A 16,972-nucleotide genomic window follows, 5' to 3' on the forward strand; every position below is an offset into this window, starting at 1 on the left:
TAAAAAAAGAAGTCTAAAAAAATAATCACAGCAGCATCTATCTCCTAGGGTACTGTGATTGGCTAAGTAATGCCACCCCCCCAAATGTCCCCATCCTAACCCCTGTAACTATGAATGTGTGACTTTACATGGTTAAAGGGACTTTACAGATGGGATTAAGGTAAGGATCAGGATATGGGAGATGATCCTGGATTATGGAGGGCAGGGGTGGGGGGGAAGGTCATCGCAAGGGTCCTTGTAAGAGGGAGGAAGGAGGGTCAGAGACAGAGAAGGGGACGTGACAACAGAAGCAGAATCAGGGAGAAATGGGAAGACTTTACACTGCTAATTTTGAAGATGGAAGGAGGGGCCACCAGCTAAGAAATAGGGGTGCTTCTAGAAACAGCAAGGAAACAGAATCTCCCCTAGAGCCTCTAGAAGGAGCCAGCCTTGTCCATGCCCTAATTTAGCCCAGTGAGTTTATGTTGGACTTCTGACCTCCAGATCGGCAAGATAATGATTTTGTGTTGTTAAAAGCCTTCAAGTCTCTGGCAATTTCTTACAGCAGTCATTGGACACAAATTCACATAAGATGCCTGTAAAGCACCTACTGTGTGCCAGGCCCTAAGCCATGGGTTAACAACTCTGTCATGACTAAACGCAAACCAGACACATTCACACTTGGGACAGGGGCCGTAGAGACCATTAAAGGGATGACTGAGGGGTTAGGGGCCGCTTTAGCCGAGATCACTTCCCTCAGAGAACAGAGACCTGGAGAATGAGGAAGGACCAGCGAGAGGGCTCGAAAGTTGGGAAAGCCTGTGGGCATGGCTGAGGTGTAGGGAGAACCATGCACGCCGCACCTGCCTGGCTACGGGGAGTCTGGGATTTCTTCTAAGGGCCTTTGCAGGCGTTGAGGGTTAATGATGGGCGGGACAGGACAGCCACGTGTTTCGGGAAGTACTGGGAAGTACTGAACGTTTCTCTCCATCTGGCACAGCATGGAAGGCTTTGTGCACATGGAAAACTCTGTGGGAGAATTGTGCTTATCCCCACTTTACAGATAAAGAAACTAAGTCCTGGACAGGATAAAGTCACCCACAGAGAAAGGGAATGAATGGAGCTGGGACTCTGCAGCCTTCCCTTACCCACTAAGTTGTGGGGGGGCGTGATCAGGTGTGTCCAGCAGGGGGCAGTACCCATATTATCCTGGCCCACCTAAGACACCAGCACACAGAGCGGCCAGACTGGATGGTGTAGGAAAAACATGCAGTCCTAGATCTAAGTCCCTAAGGGGCTGGGGTTCTGGGTTCCTGAGGGCAGGACCGGGGGCCTGGAATCCTGAATCTCCAAAGTGCTTGAGGCCTGGGGACCTAAGGGTGGGGCCTGAGGTCCTGGCTTCCTGGGTCCCTGAGGGATTGGAAGCCAACCTTCCCACCCCTGGTCCTTACATGATATCCAGTCCTTTCACTGAACTGCAGACTTTGTCAGAGAGAAATCTCCAAATCTCCCAGTGCAGGCCTGGGATGCTCTCAGGCTTCCGGGATGGGCCAGCACAGCCTGGGGGCTTGAGGGATTAGGAGGAAAGTTGTGGATAAGTCGACCGCTGTCTCCTCCTCCTGAGCACCCCCCAACCTCTCTCCACCTTCCAATGACACACAGAAACAAAACCAGCCTGGCGCCAGACCCCAATGCTCCAGGAAGGTGAAAATGCAGAGCCAGCCTCTTCCAGATTCTTCCCTCTTCCTGCTCTCTGCATGAGTGAGTGAAGAGGGATGCATGTGACTGGGGATGTTCGTGGCTGTGAGCTTAGGGCCCTTCCAGGAAAGGGACCCAGGTTCCACCCTCGGGGACCTCCCAGGAGAGGCCCATCCAGTGCAGGAGCTCAGCGCTGGGGAAAGACCAATACAGAGGGCAGCGGGTGCTCAAAGGAGACCCCTGGCCTGGCCTCCGCAGTCAGGAAGGCCCCCATGCGAACTGGTGCTGCAGGCCAGCTCAGCACTCCAAGCACTGGGGTACCTCCAGTGCAAAGGCCCGGGGGTGCGAGAGAGCACAGTGTGGCAGAGTTCTGTGACATTCACGCACTTGGAGAGTCTTGTAGGAAGTGGGAGAGATGTGGCTAGAGAGGCTGCACCAGGGCCTGGCAGTAAGGCCCTTGAACTCCAGGAGGGGGAGCTGGAACTTTGCATATGCGGCAGAGGGGAGCCATGGAAGGCTGTAGGCATTGAGAAGAGGGGGTCACGTAGTTACTATGAAGAGAGGGGCCTGAGAAGGGGTGGCAGGGAGACAAGACAGGGGGTTACCGCTATTGTCCAGGAGAAAGGACAGTGGGGTGGGGTCATGAAAGAAGAGAGGACCAATCGACAGAGGAAGAATGTGAAAGGTGGGGGCACACGGTGGATGGTGGTGGTAGGCAATACGGTGCCCAGCTCGGAGCAGTGGCCACCTCTGGGCTCACTCCACCCCGGTCACACTGGCCTTGGTATCCTCCGACACACCATGAATGGTCCAGCCTCCAAGATCCCCAGTCGAGCCAAGGCGGGGAACACAGAGGAAAGAAGCGACAGTCACGCTGGGCCTATGGGCTGTCGCCCTTTGCACTTGCTCCCTCTGCCACGTGATCCTTGAAGGCCGCTTCTTTCATTCCCTACAGGGGCACCAGCTCAAACATCATCCACTCAGAGAGCCATCCCCGATCACTCCTGTTAAACAGCAGCTCTGCCTGTCTCCCTCGCCCTCACGTGCTTTCTGTCTCTTCACGGAAAGACACCTTCCGATATTGGTCTGTCTCTCCGGATGGAATTGCGGATCCAAGGGCAAAGATTTCTGTCCGGCTCATTCACTACTGCAGCCCAAGTGCCCAGTACCATATTTGAGGTGGGGGAGAAACAAAGAGGGGTGAACCTGGCAGGCGGGCAGGGGGCTGTCAGGATCCATGTCTTGGACCGAGGCGGCAGGTGGGCACTCAGCATGTGATTGTGTTGTGTATCTGTGTGCACATTGGGTGTGTCTATCTTGTATCCGTACTTGGATTGTATGGTGTCTATATCTGTGTGTTTACGATGTGCGTATGTGCTTTGTGTGTTCCTATGTGGGTTTCTGTGTTTTTGTCTGCATTTGTGTTCCTATGTATACGTGTTGTGTGTGTCTGGTTTTATGGTATTGTGTCTGTGCGAGCGTGTACATTCATCTGTGCTTTGGTTGTGTCATGCGATCTGTAACTTTGTGTATGTGTTGTATAAATGTCTATGGGTTGTATCTATGGTTTTATTGTGCTACGTGTGGTTGGTTTTGTTGTGTCTGTGTTTCTATATATTTGTCTGCATTTCTGTGTCTGTGTGCATATGTATTATAATCATTGTATATATGTCTACTATAATGTCGTATGTGTGAAAGTGGTTTGGTTGTGTCCTGTGATCTGTATCTTTGTCTATGAGTTGTGTAGATGTCTCAGTTGTGTCTGTATGCACGTGGTATCTGTGCAGTTTTGTTTTATGTCTGTATCTGTGGTTGGACTGCGTTGTGTTTGTCCATGTGTCTGAATCTTTGCGTGCATGTGGTGTAAATGTCTTGTGTGTCTGAGCTTTTATCGTATTGCGTCTGCGTGCACATGTTGTGTGTGTGTTGTGCATGTGTCTGTGGTTTAGTTGTACAATGCCCGTAAGTGTCTGTCTGTGTGTGTGACTCTGTGGGTAATAGTGTTGCATTGCTTTGTGTGTATTTGTGTGTGGGTGTGTGTATCCACGTATCTGTGTGTTAGGGGCCCCCGCACCCATTATCCCTTACCCTAATGAGTCACAGAGCTGTCACTTTGGCCCAGTCCCAGTTTTCTGGAACTACCACTTCCCCATAGCACTGGGGTTCTGCAAGAGGTTATAAGACTTCCAGGCCTGCCAGGGCCAGGAGTCCAGCACCCTCCTCCACAGGGGAAACTGAGGTCCAAGAAGGGTGGAGACTGCTTAAGCCACAAGGTCAAGGTCGGAGGAGGCTGCAAGGCCACTGGCCCCTTTCCAGGACCCGGCGTCTCTGGGAAAGAACAGCATGGATCTCCCCAGCTGGGAGGGTGCGGGGCACCAGCCCATCACTCTGTTCTTTCTTCTTTTTATTATTTCATTGTTTCTACCAGCTCATAACTTTGAGCTTGCAAAGCCCAGTTGAGGCTCTGTGGCAGAGTGGAACACTGAGGAGGAGAATCCAGCTCCGGCTTCTGCTTCTCCTGGAGTGACCTGCTTAGAGGTCACCTCCTATCCCCCAGCTTTCTGAATCTTCCAGTCTAAACTAACTCTTCCCCAAGGTCCCCCAACTCTGCTTTCCACCACCTAAAATCGTGCCGTGCATTTATGGATTTTAACCGTTTTTCTTATGCTACAACACAGACGGATGCTGAGGACGTGCTCAGTGAAATAAGCCAGACACAAAAGAACAGATATCACAGGATTCCACTCGCATGAGGTCCCTAGAGAAGTCAAAGCCATAGAGACAGAGAGCAGATGGCGGGAGCCAGGGGCTGGGGGAGGGGGAGGGGGAGTTAGTGTTTGATGGGGACAGAGTGTCAGTCTGGGAAGGTGAGAAAGTTCTGGAGACAGATGGTGGAGATGGTTGCACAACAGTGTGCTTAAAGCCACTGAAAATGATTAAATGGTAAATTTTATGTTATGTAAATTTTACTAGCAATAAAAACAAAACTCTTTGTCTATCTCTGTTATGAAAGCTGGGACTTTACCTTGTTCCCAGATCCTGGCACACAGTAGGTGCTCAGCAAATGGTTGATGAGTGGGTGAAAGAGGAAAGAGGTGATGGGTTGATGGCAGATGAAAAGAGAAATGGAGACAGAGAAACAGTGAAAGTGTGTTGAAGCCTGAAGCCAGCGCCTTCTCCTCATCTGTGAAGCATGCTTTAAAGCAGTGATTCTCAAGTGGGGGTGATTCTGCCTCCCCAGGGGGCATTTGGCAATATCTGGAGACATTTTTGGTTGTCACGATGGTGGAAGGGAGCGGGGAGATGCCACTGGCCACAGTGAGTAGAAGCCAGGGGCGCTGCTAAACATCCTGCGGTGCACAGGATGGCCCGCACAGCCGGGGATCACCCCGCTCCCGTGTCATCAGTGCCAAGAATGAGAAACCCAGGTTTAGAGACACCTCTTACTGGAAGCCCTCTTGGATTTGGCACACTCACTGCCTCACACGCCCCCTTCCTTTCTCCCCCTGGCAACACCAGGAGAGATTAAACAGGTGTTACTGCATCGAAGATGATTGTGCACGCGGGACTGTGCCAGGTGGCGAGGTTCCCTCACGTTGGCAGTTGGCTCCAGGCCGCGTCCCACGTTTTGCGTTTAGCGCTGCGGATGCGGTTCTGCTCCGCGCTGAGCGCAGGTTAGTGGTGGGGATCCGAGCATCCGTGCGGGCGTGGCGGGGGCGGAGTTGGTGTCGAGCTGGGGCTGGGGTCGGGTCCCGTCTGGGGACCGTGTAGGGTGGTCGTGGGACCCCAGACGCGTTCCCGTTGAGCAGGAATCCAGGACCGGCGATGGGCGATGGGCGATGGGCGAGGCGCGGCCGCGGCTTAGGGGTCGCAGACCTGAAAGAAGAACCGACACCGTCAGACCAGGGCCCACATCCGCACGGTTTCCTGTTTTTTCCCCTGAAGTGAGAGACGTGGGTTGATACCGCAGAGGGGAAGAGGAAGGGGGCGATCCCGTGACGGGGCCCCCAGTTGGGATTTTACCCCCAAAGCATCCTCTTGTCTGAACCGACTGCTGGCAGGACCCCGGCTGCGGCGCCTGGGAGCGCGAGGTAGGTCTGGCTGTGCACCCGCGCTGGCGCGAGCGGGGACCTGGGAACGCCGGATTCCAATCCACCTCCATCCTCTATCCAGAACCGGTCCCGTGTCCTCACTGAGGCCCAACAGGGCTTATTCCTAAACTTTCTCCTCCTCCTTACTGTGTCCTCATCGCTGGGACAGCCGCACTGTCCACCTAGACATTCGGCTGAGACTGTCATTTTTCACAGCACCTTCCAAGTACCCACTCCCTCGTTTCGCCCCTTACTAAGGCTCCTCTCTTCTCAAAGCGACCTGCTTCCTACCATTCCCATAGCCGCTGCTCTAAGCTACCTCCTCAGGCCCTTGGACCGGGTGACAGACCCCCCCCCCACCCCCGGTGTCTCCGGCCCTGCCAGGCCCTCCAAAAACAGCCTCCCAAGGTCTGTCTGGCCCCCATGAGAGCTCCCCGGATCCCACCCAGGCCTCCTGCTGTCCTTTGTCCACCCAGCGGCCCCCAGTGACCTCTCTCCGATGCTCACCTGCCAACTCTCTTCTCTATTTGAAATGGTCATTCTCTGTCACTTGGCAAACCATGCAATGGGTTCAAGGCCCCACAATTAGCCCAGATCAAGGTTAAAAGGGACACTTGGGGGGCCCAGAACGAGCAGCCCCAGCCCACCAGTCATTCATTCAATACACATATACGGAGGGTTATGCGTTCCCATGCTGGGGACACAGTGTGATGGACAAGGCAGCACTATCCCCGATGTTCTGGAGCGTACATTCCAGGGGACATTCCAGCCAGACCCCTATCCATCTGGCAGAGGGCCCGACTCTGTCCTGGTTGGGAGGTAAGGCACGGGGGCACACGTGGGCATCTTCCAGAGTGACACTGGGTGTCAAGCCTGTGTTCAGGTGGCAGCCCATCCAAGACTGGGGGGTTTGGCATTGTGCATTCCCCAATCAAGAGTGGGGTTGGGGTTAAGGATCAGGCGACGTGGTATCAGGAGGAAGAACAACGTAAATAAAGTGCCAAGACATAAATACAAGGGTAGCTGCCGTGCTGCCTGGGTTCAAATCCTTTCTCTACCACTTATGAGCTGTGTGACGTTGGGCGAATTACTTAATGTCTCTGTGCTTCACATCTTTCATCCATAAGACAGCATAGATAACAAAAGCATCTATCTCATAGGGTGATTGCGAACCTTAAATGTGTTCCTGCATCTAAGATGCTAAGAACTGTGCCTAGCACACGTTGCTACTAAATTAAACTTCTCGTGTGATCTCATGTATCTTTTTCTTCCCTCCCTCTTGCTCTCCCTCTCCTCTCCCTGCCCAGTCACTTTGGTTCAAATCCTGACTCTACCACTTGCCTCCTTCAACACTTTGGGGATGTGGGTTGGTGTCTCTGAACCTCAGTTTGCTGACCTGAGACATGGAGATAATAATAGCGTGGACTTCACCGGGTGGTGGATGCTCTAGAGGAGGTCATGCGTGTAACAGGGTTATCCGGGCGGTGAGCCCATAGTGAGGTCTGTGAGCATAGAAGCCGTGGGTGTGTCTGCCTTCAGAAGAAAGTGTGCCTCTGGGCTCAACTCCTTGCCACAGCTTGTGGCCTCTGCCGCCTCTCCAATCAGCCCCAACGGACCAGAAGGACAAAGACGCATTCAAAACTCATGTCAGTGAGTGTGAGTGTGTGATGTGTGTGAGTGTGCAACTGTGTGTCTGTGTGTGCCTCTGAGTGTGTGCCTCACGCACACGTATGTGACTTGGGGGGGGGTGTGCGCACGCGCGTGTGTGTGTGTGTGCGTCGGGGCTGGTGGTTGGAAGTGGACATTGGTTTCCTCGAAGAAACAAGCTCTGGCCTGAGTCTTGAGGGGTGACCAGGAGGAGGTCTGTGTGAGGGGAGGGCAGTGGGCCATGAGTGATAGGGGGCATGGACAAGATCTCTAGGTGTGCAGGACCTGTTTGGGCAAAGTGAAAGCCAGCCGATTGGCGTGACTGAACAAAAAAGATGGGGGACTGATGGTGGAGGGCCCTGGGAAGCCATGGAAGGTCGTAAGCAGAGGCAGGAGCTCTGGCGTTAGAAAGATGGTCTGGCTTTGGGACCCTGCTGTCCTGGCAGTTACTAGCGGACATCCACCTGGAAGCCATGTCCCCAGGGGGTTGAGCAAATAAGCTCCAAGGTCTCAGGTCCTGGGTCCCGGTCCCAGTCCCGCTACTGGGATGTGGACAAATCACTTACCCTCTAGTTTACCCAGCAGCCCACCACTAGGCTTCCTGCACCTTGCGCACCCCGTCGTACTGCATCCAGTGGAGTCAGCGCTGTCACTCACCCCCAGTTTACAGATGAGCAAACTGAGTCGCTCATCCAGGAAGAAGCTGGGACTCAGCCCAAGGTCTGGCTGGCTCGGGCTCAGGCATGTGCAGCTTCAGGATGGTGACACCTCTGGCCTCCTCAAGGGTGGCCCATGACCCAAGCTGAGCTGCTGGTACTCAGAGCCTCGCTGCTCCACATCTCCATTTCCCCAAGGCCCAGAGAAGGGAAGCAACTTGCCATAGTCTAACAGCAATAGGGGCAGCCAATGACCCCCAGGTTTGTCTGACCCAAATCCCAAGCTCTTTAGCACATAGTGGGTGTTTTAAAGTCAAGCGACTTTAAAAATGCCTTGAGAAGATTGACAGAGGAGGAAGCTAAGGCTTGGTGACAGAGTCTCTGCATTTCTTAGCAGGACCTGGCACAGAGTAGATGACTAATAAATGTTTAGTACCTGAAGACCCACTATGTGCAGCACTGTACCGAAAGCCTCACATACATTATACGTCATTTGATCCTATCAGAGCCTCACAAGTTGGGTATATGATAGCCCCCATTTTACTGAGGGAAAAATTGAGGCTCTGAAAAGTTGGGTCCTGGGCCCCGGCTGCACATGCAGTGAGAATAATAAGAATTGAGGATATTTGGGGGACTTACTATGTGCCAGGCCTTGTTCAAAGCATGTTACATGTCCACATAAAGCCGACCACTGCCCTACAGTACAGTATAGTATTATTAATATCACTTTATCTTTCATTGTTATTTTGAAAATAAAAATATATAATTTTGAGCCCTTACTAGATATCAGGTATTATTTACAGTGGTTTCAATAAGTATAACATCTCATTTTTAAAAATCTATTGATGACCTTATAAGTTTCCTCCTTTATTTTGTAAATGTGGTGAATTTCGTTAATTGATTTTTTCTTTTTTTTTTTTTAGTTAGGATTTGATGGGGATTAAGGTTATGTTCAGGGTTAGGTTTCAGTTGGGTTAGGGTTTGGTTTAGGGTTTAGGTTCAGCATGAGGAGTAACTAGTGTTAGGGTATGTTAAAGTGTTAGGCTTTGGTTTAGGGTCAGGAGCACGGTTGGATGAAGTGCAGGGGTATAGTCAGGTTTCATGTTTCACATAGGTTTAGAGCTAGCTTTATGGATCCGGATATGGTAAGGCTTTAGGGCCGGGTTTCAGTGTTAGTTTTAATGTTATGGTTAGGTTAGGGTAACCTCATCATTTTATAGATGAGGATATTGGTTTCGAGGTTCAGCCACTTGCTAAGATCATATGGGTGCATATTTATTGAGCACCTGCTGTGTACCTCACATGTGATGGGCTCTGGGGCACCTACCTCCAGTCTCAGGCCGTACCAGCTGCATCTCCCAGTTAACTGCAACACCGACTCCCAATGTGAACTAAAGTCACTAAGCTTCTCAAGCCCCAGATGGCATCTTATACCAGTAACTAGAGCCCGATATCTAACCTTAACCCTCATTAGAACCCAGATCTCGGCCGGAGCTGTGACTGTGCCTGACAGGTGGTGAGCATCCTGTCACTGGGAGGATCCAAGCAGGACTGCCATGGAGGAAAGTTCATACGCAGGTGAGAGGATCCACTGGAGCTGACACTGGCAAAAGCAAGAACCCTGACCTCCTACCTTCCACTTAGGAGAGGAGAGGGCTCTTGGGTCCTTTTCTGAGAAGAGTGAATTTTTAGGAAAGGCCCACTGTGGGGGATGAGTAAGCCCCAAGTTGCCTTCATGGCACAGAGCCAGGAAGAAAGGGAAGCCGAGGGCACCTCCCTTCTCTGACTCAACACCTTCCCAACAACAACAAAAAAAATCAGTTCCAGCTGGGGCACTGGGAGCCCAACAGAGTGGGAGACCAAGTGGGACGAGGACTCAGAAGGAGGGAGATTCAGCATAATGAAACCTCCCAGCCAGGATGAAGGGAGGGGGCCCAGGCCTGCAGTGGAATATCAAGGTAGAGTTTTGGGGAGCCCAGGAGCTGGGGTGAGGTCTGGGGGGTGTCTACCATCCAGGAAAAGAGCTGGGGAAGAGCTTGGATATGGCGGAAGAACTGAGACCCCGTGTCCTGTATTGAGGGACGAGGCCCAGAGTGGGACACGGGTGTCAGGGTGAGGGCTGAGGGGAGAGAGAACCCAGCCTTCTGGAGGTGAGGCTGGGGACTCGGCATTAGGCGGGGGTGGGTAGTTGAACCCACAAAAGGGAAGAAGGGCACAGGTGAAAGCTGGCTGAGGTCAGCCATCTGAGGAGGGGGCCCATGGAAAAGGGGGTGTCAACTCCTGGCCGCAGGCATATCTCTCTGGACAGTGACCTGGCCCCTGGGTCAGGCTTGCTGACACCTGGAGTGTGGGCAGAAGGAGTAGCAGACATTGGGCTGGATGGGTGGAGTGACCGACTCAGAGAGGTACAGATGCAGAGATGGACGTACGAAGTTCGAGGTGCTGACAGACACGAAAGATAGAGTGAGAGGAAGGTAGCTACCTTCTCAGAGGAGGCTGGGGGGCCACTGAGACCCTCTGCTTCAGTGCGGGCTCTGCATAGGCTGTCAGGACTTTAAGACTCTGGGCAATGGGGAAACAGGCAGAGCTGGAGCCCAACCTCACCCTACACCCCTTGTTGTTTGCCCCATTCCTGGCAGAGGTTTTCGAGTTTCACAGAAGTCAGCGGCAGTGCTGCAAGCTGGGGATGCAGATAGCGCTGTTGGGGCTGGTGACGGCCGCGCTGTGGGCCGGTCTGCTCACCTTGCTTCTCCTGTGGCGTGAGGACATTCCCAGCCCCGCGTGGTCCCCTTCTCGTGTTCCCTCCAGACCCCCACTCAGATCCCAGGGAGCCCAGCCCACCCCTTGGAGCCCAATTCCCCCATCGCGTCTCCCACCTTGTCCCCCTGGCCCCTTCTCATGTCCCTTCCTCCGCTCTCAAGAGGCCACGCCCCTTGCGCTTGCCTATCTCCCATCTCCCACCCTTTGGGCACCTCCCACATGATATACCCAAGGGCGCCATCCCCAGATGGCAGGGGGCAGGGGGCAGGGGCATCTGAAGAACCCTTTCTCTCCCATTCTCTTCTCTCCTGCCCAGACTGGGACACTGTACAGAATCTGAAACACCTGGAAGAGACCGCTGCCCGGAATGGTATGGAGGGACCAGGGTTGGAGAAGGGGGCCAAGACACCAGGCTCTTGTCCTCCTTCTGCCACTGACCACTATGGGACGTGGGAGGACTGGGCTCCAGTGTCCCCCAAGGAACGGAGGGTCAGCCTGTGTTTCCTCCCTCCCTGGGTAGGGGAAAAAAACCCATCAGCTCTTGGAGGAGAGAGCTCTGGGGAGCATCTGATGGAATGTTATGGAAGGACTCAGTGCCTCAGCTTAGTCACCTGTAGAATGGGCATCATTTCAGTGCTGTGAGGTAGAGACAAGCTAAGTCTTTCGAAGCACTTAGAACACACCTGGCATCAAGTGAGCTTTCAATAAATGCCTGCTATTTTCATATTTAATTTTGGGTCGGGAAAAGGTACACTAATTCATTCTATTCTTGCCTGCATTTTCCTGAATACTTTTGCCTCCAAAATTAAAAAGTTGTAACCCTTGTGACTACATGAGGGGGCCCCTGCATTTGGGGCTGCGGGGAGGGGTTGGGGACTCAAGGACCTTCCTGCCTGGCTCCCGAGGACACATCTTCTCTCCCAAAACCTACCCCAGTCTCTCAGGTTTCCGAGGCCTTAGAAAATCACAAGGGTGACCAGATGGCCCAGAAATCCCAGGGTGAGTGACCTCAGCTGGGAGTCTGGGGGAAGGAGAGGAGGGAGGACTTGGATGAACATGTGGATATGATGCTCCAGACCACCTATGAATTACAAAATGAGCAGGTGGCCCTATAGCCCCAGGTTAAGGGGCCAAGGGGGCCGGTGGGCAGAATGGGGGTGTCCCTGAGGGACTTACCATTGAGCTCCCTCCCCTGCAACCAGCTGCCCAGATGTCACAGGACATGGAGAAAATTCAAGCAGAGCAGAAAAGAATGAAAGCTCAGGGTGAGAGATCGGGGTGGGTGGCAGGGTGCCAGAGCCATGGGGACCTTGAGGCCCACAGGCATCGTTCCTGACACCTGTCCTGCCCTCCCATCAGACTCTGAGCTCTCCCAGAATCTGGATGGACTTCTTGAAGACCTGAGCAACCTCAAGTCCCAGGGTGAGGCTTGAGAGGGGCCAGAGGTAGGGAGGGACCAGGAGGGGCCCACAGGTTTGTCTGTGACCGCTGTCCCCATCCGACTGCCCAAGGCTTGAATGAGAGACGCACAGCCTTGAATTCATTGGAAAGACTCCAGGAGGAGGTGGCAAAGCTGTGGATAGAGCTTCGAGTGTCCAACGGTGAGTGTGTGCGTCTGTGCCCATGAGTGTGGGTATACGTGTGTAAAATACAGATGTGTGGTGCTGTGTGTTCGAAGGTGTAGCAAGTGTGTGTGTGGTAATATGAGCAGGTGTGTGCATGTTGCAGAGCCAAAGGGGGACACATGAGAAAGCTCTGAGTCTAACTGCTCCCCCCACACTGATCTGGGGTGAAGGGGTCCCTCATGTTTTCTCTCCAGGTAAAAACTGTTCTCATTTCCCACCACTGGGTTCTCTTTCCTGATCTGTCCTCTACCTGTCATGGCTCAGCCAAGGGTCGAGGGCCATCAGTAGGGTGCCCTCAGCCACAACTCCCCCGGAATGTTGTCTGATCCAGCCAGAGGGCCATAGAGGGGATGACAGGAACTGTAGCACTTTCGCCAGGGGTGGCAGTGATAGAGGCAATGCTGGCAGGTACGAGGGTCATGGGGGTGGCCCCAGAAGGCTGCAGAGAGGGCAGACATTCAACCACTGTGCCTTTAACCTGAAGTCCCACTGCACCCCCACCCCCACCCCCACCCTTGATGTTTGGTCTGCCCCGCTGGGTGAGAGGAGGGAGGATCTGTGTCCCCGGGGCCCAGCGTGGAGATTCCAGCAAGAGACCCGAGTGGTCCCCTGGGGATGCTGGGAGGATGGAGCTGGGCCGCACTCACTCTGATGGGTCGCCAGCTCTGCGGCTGTCTCTGAAAACCACGGGACGCACAGCCATGACAACTTCCCCAAAGTTTTCTTGAAGGAACTAGAGATGTTCTGTTCCTTTTTAGCATGGCACCCCAGAAGGCAGTACACTGTTGCTATTTCATGAGTAAGAAGCACACCTAGCTCTGCTCCTCCCGGGGCATCACAAACTTCTGTGGACCCCAGGCTCCTAGAAAATTTCACTGACACCATAGAGCTGTCTCTGCACATCACTCTTAAGAAAATCTATTGTAAATCACAAGTGAGTGGACCCAGTAAGAGTGGGTTCACCTTCCCACCTGGGACTACTGGTGGTGCTGGCAGCGCCTGAGAGTTTTCCTGGGGTGGGAGCAAGGGGAGAGAGAGACCGAGGTGGCCCTGGGTCGAAGCCGTGGGGACCCAGCCCCCCAGTCCCCTTCCCCATTCCCACAGGCTCTCCTGACCAATGAGGAGGAAATCAACTCAGTATCCCAGAACGTGGCCAAGGGTGCTAGTTTGGGGTGCTGGCAGTGATGGTGGCCTGGGCTGTCATTGAAGCAGTTGATGGGGACAGTACCGGGGAAAGTAATGCTGGCGGTCCTGGTCTCAGCATGGCCATCAGCACTGGTAATTAAGACATGCTGGTGTGGTGTTGGTGGTGGAGAGATGTTGCTGGCAATTGTGATTAAGACATGCTGGTGTGGTGTTGGCAAAGGTGATGTCGGCCATGGTGTTGGTGGTGGAGAGATGTTGCTGGCAATTGTGGATGATGATGCTGTGGTAATATTGGTGATAAGGTGTGGCTGACAGTGGCAGTGTTTGGGGCCATGGTGTTGGCAGTCGAGGCGCTGTTGACTACAGAGGTCTTGGTGGGAATGCTGTGAGCAGTCACAGTGTGTCTGACCGTGAAGCTGTTTGTGATGAGGACACTGGTGGCTGAGGTGCCGCTGGCCATGGTGCTGATGATGTGGTAATGGTGTGGGCTGCGGAAGTGCTGCTGGCCAGGAGGTGTCTGATGACCCTGTCAGAGGCTGACGCTCTGCTCACAGCGGAGGCGGTGGTGACGTCTGTGGTGACGTCTGTGGTAACAGCGTTGGCGCCTGCAGTGCTCCCTTGGTGGAGCTGGCCTTGCACGTCAGCATCGGAGCTGCAGGGAGGAGGCTGCCTGCGACACTGTTAGGCTCGGGGGTGGGTCTGCTTTCAGCCTGGATGCCAAGAGTGACTCCGGGAGAGACACTGCCAACTACTGTGCCCACTGTACCCATGCTGCCCACCATGGCGCCCACCACGGCGTCTGCCACATCAGCCATGCTGCCCACCACGACAGCAGCCACAGCACCTGCCACAGTGCCAGCCATGGCACCCACCCTGCCACCCACCACGGTGCCCACCACAGCTGACCCCCTGAGCCTCTCCTCCACCCCAGGCTCCACGTGTAACATGTGCCCCGAGAAGTGGGTCAATTTTCAACACAAGTGCTACTACTTCGGCAAGGGTGCCAAGAGGTGGATCCAGGCACGGGAGGCCTGCAGCAAACTCCAAGGGCGGCTGGTCAGCATCCACAGTCAAGAGGAACAGGTGGGCCTGGGCTCTGCACAGGGTGTGGCCAGCATGGTGGTCAGGGGGGTGGTGGAGCCTCACCCCAACCTCTTGAATGGCGAAAGGGCCCAGGAACCCCTCCCAGCCCACCCACCCTGTCCTGCTCCCTAGGATTTCCTGGCCAAATACATCAACAGGCAGGGCTCCTGGATTGGCCTTCGGGACCTGAACATAGAGGGGGAGTTTGTGTGGATGGACCAGAAACCGCTGAACTATAGGTGAGAAGAGGGGACACAGAGGAGATGGCTCCAGGACCAGACTCAAAGAGGGGGACCTCTCCATGATGAGGGGAGGGTATATGGGGGCATGTGCCCCAGGTCCGGACTTGGGGAGCTTCTGGATTGCAATGGCAGATGGTCAGGCTTTTTTGTTTTGTGTTTAACCACAGCACTAAGTTTTATTAGGGATCTCATTAAGATAAAATTTCTAAGGCTGCACGGAGATGGGGTGGGGATCCAGGGATGCGGTGAGGTGAGCCCAGGCTCAGAGGGGTGTGTCTAGGCTGAGGCAGTGGGGCCCCTTCCCGCTGCTTCATCCTCTGACCTGAAGCCTTCTGCTCCAGCAACTGGCGGCCCGGGGAGCCCAACAACGGGGACCAGGGCGAGGACTGTGTGATGATGCTGGGCTTTGGGCAGTGGAACGATGCCTTCTGCAACAACTACCTGGACGGCTGGGTGTGTGACCGGCTGGCCACGTGCTGAGTGCCCACCTGCCCCCTCAGTCCAAGACATAGATCCTGACAGCCCCCTTCCTGCCAGCCAGGTTCACCCCTCTTTGTCTCTCCCCCACCTCAAATATGGTAATGGTCAGGCCCAGAATGGGACCCTGAGGACCCCCGACCAGAGCCTGGGTGCCTCTTTTGTGGCTGAAGTGTCTTGGTGACATTGTTTCCTGCCCAAAGGCAGCTGACCTATCCCTGGCTCTTGCCAACACCCCAGAGGACCTGTTTCTTGTCCCTCAGCCCAAACTCCCTGCTTTCAAGTGCTTAGAGTTCCCACCTCGAGAACCCCACCTGCCAACCTGAATGCCGGCAGCACTCCCTACAGGGGAGCAATCTGGTCCTGCAATCTGGTCCCCGACCCCCAAGCAGATCCAGAAAGCCACTCCCAGGTTCCCTGAGGACCTCAGGCTGCTACACCCTGCTACATGCCTGCAGCCTAACTTTCCAGGGAGCGGCGGCAGCCACCCTGGACTCATGTGCTTCCACACTGCCCCCTCCTCCCTGTCTGCTGGAGTCAGGAGCGGACCCTCCCTCATCCTCCCCAGATGCGGCCCGTGTCCTGGCACCGCAGGACCCACCCTGGCTCATATGGCTAGGCCTCCCTGCCAGCCTAGGACGACAACAGCCCCTCACCCCTCCTCAGAGGTCTCCAGGTGTGGAAGGTGGGAGCTGGGAGTCCCAGAGCCTGGTGCCTGAGGCCACCTTTGAGTATCAGGAACAATTAACTGAAGTGGCATTTGTGCCTCTCCACCTTTTTTCCCCCCTACTTCTTTACAAGAAGCATTCACTAGGCAGAGCTAGAGATGGAGACTCTGGGTCTAGTGAGCGGAGAATCCCAGGAGTATTGCAGGGCAAAGCAGTGGATAGCCCTGAGCCTAGTTCCCCAGCCCGGGCTGCTGGGGAAAGAGCCTGAATGACCACAGACGAAGTGGTCAGAATGGGCCCAGTACACAGAAGGCACTCAGTGCTAGCAGAATGCAGAGACCGATGGGGAGGTGGCCTGGTCACCTGGCAGCCAGTTCAGATCGAGGTCCCGGCACCACTCCCACTTAGGGTCCGGGTGGCTGAGGCAGCACCAGCCCTGGGCTTGGCCAAGGTCAGCTCTACATCTGAGACAGGAGGGAGGCAGGCCAGGATCTTAGGACATCCCACCCTCAATACCGGGCCTAGAGAAGAGCGAGACGTGATCACGTGATTCTCAGGTCCCCTGGGGAGGAGGGGCTCCATAGGCAGATGCCCACGCTGGACCACCTGGGATCCCAGGAGTAGAGGCCAGCCACAGCGCAAGCGAGGGGGGGTGGGTTGAGGAAGGTGCTATAGTGGCACCTGGGAGTCCTGGGGTTCAGGACAAGGTGGGGACAGAGCTGGGCCCTTGGAGTGAAACCCAGGTTGGAATCCCAGATCTTGTTATCTCTACCTACTGCCCACCCCAGATTTATCTCCCCCAGAAACCTCCTCAGCACTCTGGGCCTCTCGTTTACCTAGCTCACCACGTGAGGAATACATAGCTCCACTCTACCAGTCCCTCAGGCCAACATTGGGGTC

At 54.5% G+C, this 16,972-nt stretch overlaps 1 protein-coding gene across 1 annotated transcript; it reads left to right on the plus strand.

Moving 5' to 3' along the window:
- The first annotated feature begins 9,552 nt into the window (after positions 1–9,552).
- On the plus strand, positions 9,553–16,966 carry FCER2 (Fc fragment of IgE receptor II). The gene is made up of 10 exons (XM_025050544.1): positions 9,553–9,649; positions 10,711–10,830; positions 11,148–11,201; positions 11,768–11,830; positions 12,034–12,096; positions 12,191–12,253; positions 12,343–12,432; positions 14,534–14,685; positions 14,818–14,924; positions 15,269–16,966. Exons 1-10 carry the CDS (start codon positions 9,628–9,630, stop codon positions 15,405–15,407), a joined length of 873 nt encoding a protein of 290 aa, XP_024906312.1. The 5' UTR covers positions 9,553–9,627; the 3' UTR covers positions 15,408–16,966.
- The last annotated feature ends 6 nt before the right edge of the window (positions 16,967–16,972 follow it).

Source organism: Pteropus alecto, unplaced genomic scaffold, assembly GCF_000325575.1.
Source record: "Pteropus alecto unplaced genomic scaffold, ASM32557v1 scaffold37, whole genome shotgun sequence".
Taxonomy (NCBI): Eukaryota; Metazoa; Chordata; class Mammalia; order Chiroptera; family Pteropodidae; genus Pteropus; species Pteropus alecto.